General features: G+C 42.2%; 1 protein-coding gene across 1 annotated transcript; it reads left to right on the plus strand.

The window, feature by feature from the left end:
- Window positions 1-398: 398 nt before the first annotated feature.
- On the plus strand, window positions 399-1,352 carry LOC308355330 (olfactory receptor 6E1-like; the record flags this gene model as incomplete). Its single annotated transcript, XM_080823503.1, has 1 exon — window positions 399-1,352. Exon 1 carries the CDS (start codon window positions 408-410, stop codon window positions 1,350-1,352), a length of 945 nt encoding a protein of 314 aa, XP_080679629.1. The 5' UTR covers window positions 399-407.
- Between the last annotated feature and the right edge of the window lie 1,468 nt (window positions 1,353-2,820).

Below are 2,820 nucleotides of genomic sequence, written 5' to 3' on the forward strand. Positions count from 1 at the left end.
TAAGCATTATTTTAGTGATCATAACATTACAATTAGACTTTGAGGAACACATAGGAAAGACTGGCATCATATGCCACGTGAGTTACATGCTTTTCCTTACTTAATTCTCACAGGAACATGAACAGGTAGATCCTATCATCTTCCTTCTACAGAGGATGAAAAAAAGTTCACAATGGTTAACCAGCTTTCCCAAGATGTCCCATCTCTCATGAGTTAGGACTGAGCATTGAAATAATATTGAACTCAGGTCCATCTGATTGAAAAACCAACTGGCTAATCCACCTTACTACCAGCCTACCCATCTTCCTGGATAGTCAAGTAACTTAATCATGTTCCTCTAAAGCCTTTGTGTTCCCTGATGTCTTCACTGTAGCTTAAGCACAGCTGTGACACTGCTATGGAAAAAGATGCCCATGGAAATGGGGAATGGGACAACTGTCCAAGAATTCACCTTGGAGGGGTTTCCTGCCTTCCAGCACCTGGGAAAGGTCTTCTTCCTCGTGCACCTGCTGGCATATCTGGCATCCATTGTAAGCAATGCGATCATAGTCACCATCACCTGTGCTGACTCCCGGCTCCACACACCTATGTACTTATTCCTCAGCATTTTCTCCTTCTTGGAGTGTGGTATCATAAGTGCTGTTATTCCTAAATTGCTGATCATCTTTCTCTTAAGCATGCAAACTATTTCCCTTTCTGCTTGTTTTATACAGGCATTTGTCACTGTATTTCTGGGATCAGCTGTTTTCTTCCTCATAGCAGTGATGTCTCTGGATCGGTATGTGGCCATTTGCAAGCCTCTGCATTACCCGACCATCATGAACCCAAAGACTTGCTTCCTCCTGGTCACTGCCTGCTTCACAGTACCCTTCCCACTCATCACTGGTCTTGTAGTGAAGGTTTCCCAGTTATTCTTCTGTGGCCCCCATGTCATCCCCCACTTTTTCTGTGACCTTGGCCCTCTGATTCATCTCTCCTGTTCTGATACCAGCTCCACTGAAATGTTGGCCTTTGTCCTCACTTCCTTTATCCTGTTGACATCCCTTATCATAACCACCATTGCATACAGCAACATAGTAGTCACAATCCTCCGACTCCCATCTGCCAGGGAGAAACAGAAAGCTTTCTCCACCTGCTCCTCTCACCTCATAGTTCTCTCTCTGATGTATGGCAGCTGTGTGTTCATATATGTGAAACCAAAGCAAACGAACAGGCTGGACTCCAACAGGGAGGCTGCCCTTGTGAACACAGTGGTGACCCCGTTGCTCAACCCTGTCATCTACACTCTGCGGAACAAGCAGGTCCACCGGGCTCTGAGGGAGACGATGTGCAGAATGAAAATATCAAGATAAAAATAATCACACAGCTTTGGAGTGAAAGGCTTCAGGAAACCCTGTCTCCTCATTCTGGCCAGTGTAGCAGTCCACCGATTGTAGTGCAGGATCTCTGACAGACCTCACTGAACTCTGCACATCCCTAGCCTGTTTCTTCAAGGCTACATTTTACCTTGATATGCAGAGCTATCCTCTCCCTAAATATTCCACATACTGATGACAACTGATTAATTACAAAATCCTTTACTGAATTTTTATTCTTCCCTATTTATAAACCATGCACTTAAAATTTCAAAAATTTTGTAAATTTATACACTTATTATTTCATTTCATTCTCCCATAAGCATGGATCAACAGAATTAATAATGATTTACCAGCAGGTATTTAGATAATTAAAATGATAGAAGGTGGTATATTACATTGTGTGCAGGAACAAAATGATGGAAATAGCATATTTGGGTCCACATTCTCTCCTAGCCTTGCCCAAGGAAATAATGGTCAAACTACTCTTCATCTTGCAATATATATTTTTTGCTTCAAGTGTGTTCTTAAATGCTGTTCTTGTCCCTTAGCTTAGCTACATATGTATGCATCAATCCCATGCTATGGGGAAACTGAATTAATCTCAGGCTTAGGCCATTCTCTGAGGAGAGGGAATTGCCACAGCATGCCAAGACTGACCAGCTCCTAATTCCTAAATTATTTATTCTAGTTCCAACCCCTCAGATTCATAATGCATGCTTATGATTGGTTCCTATCCTAAAGCTGTTACCACAAAATGCCTGTGTATATCAGTGAAAGGGAGCACTTGTTTCATAATTCTATAATTTCCTCCAAAAATTAAAGTTGGGAAAACCTGTTATTTGCTTATGTACTTCATTTTACTAATGAAAATCAACAAATTAAACATTTTTCCTGTTGAATTGTGTTGTTAACCATAGGTTATCTTCTGACTGATAATCTACTTATTTTTATAACTTTTATTTATTTATTTGAGAGAAAGAGAGTAGGGTAATGGGCAGAAGGACAAGCTAACACCACACTGATTGCAGAGTCCTATGCAAGGCCTTATTTTGGGACCCTGAGACCATGACCTGAGCCAAAGTCAGACACTTGACTAAGCCACATAGACTCCCCTGATTGATAAATTACTTTAAAACCAAAATTTTCAGGGGGGAGGAGTCAAGATGGCAGAGAAGTAGCAGGATGAGATGACATCAGGTAGCAGGAGATCAGCTAGACAGCTTATCAAGCCATTCCAAACACCTACAAGTCCAACAGGAGATCGAAGAGAAGAAGAGCAACAATTCTAGAAACAGAAAATCAACCACTTTCTGAAAGGTAGGACTGGTGGAGAAGTGAATCCAAAGCCACGGTTAGATAGACCGCGGGAGGAGGGGCCGGCTCCTGGCAAGCAGCGGAGCAATGGAGCACAAAATCAGGACTTTAGAAGTCTGCTCCACCGAGGGTCATCACTCCAGAGGTT

Source organism: Martes martes (genome assembly GCF_963455335.1).
Source record: "Martes martes genome assembly, chromosome: 14".
Taxonomy (NCBI): domain Eukaryota; kingdom Metazoa; phylum Chordata; class Mammalia; order Carnivora; family Mustelidae; genus Martes; species Martes martes.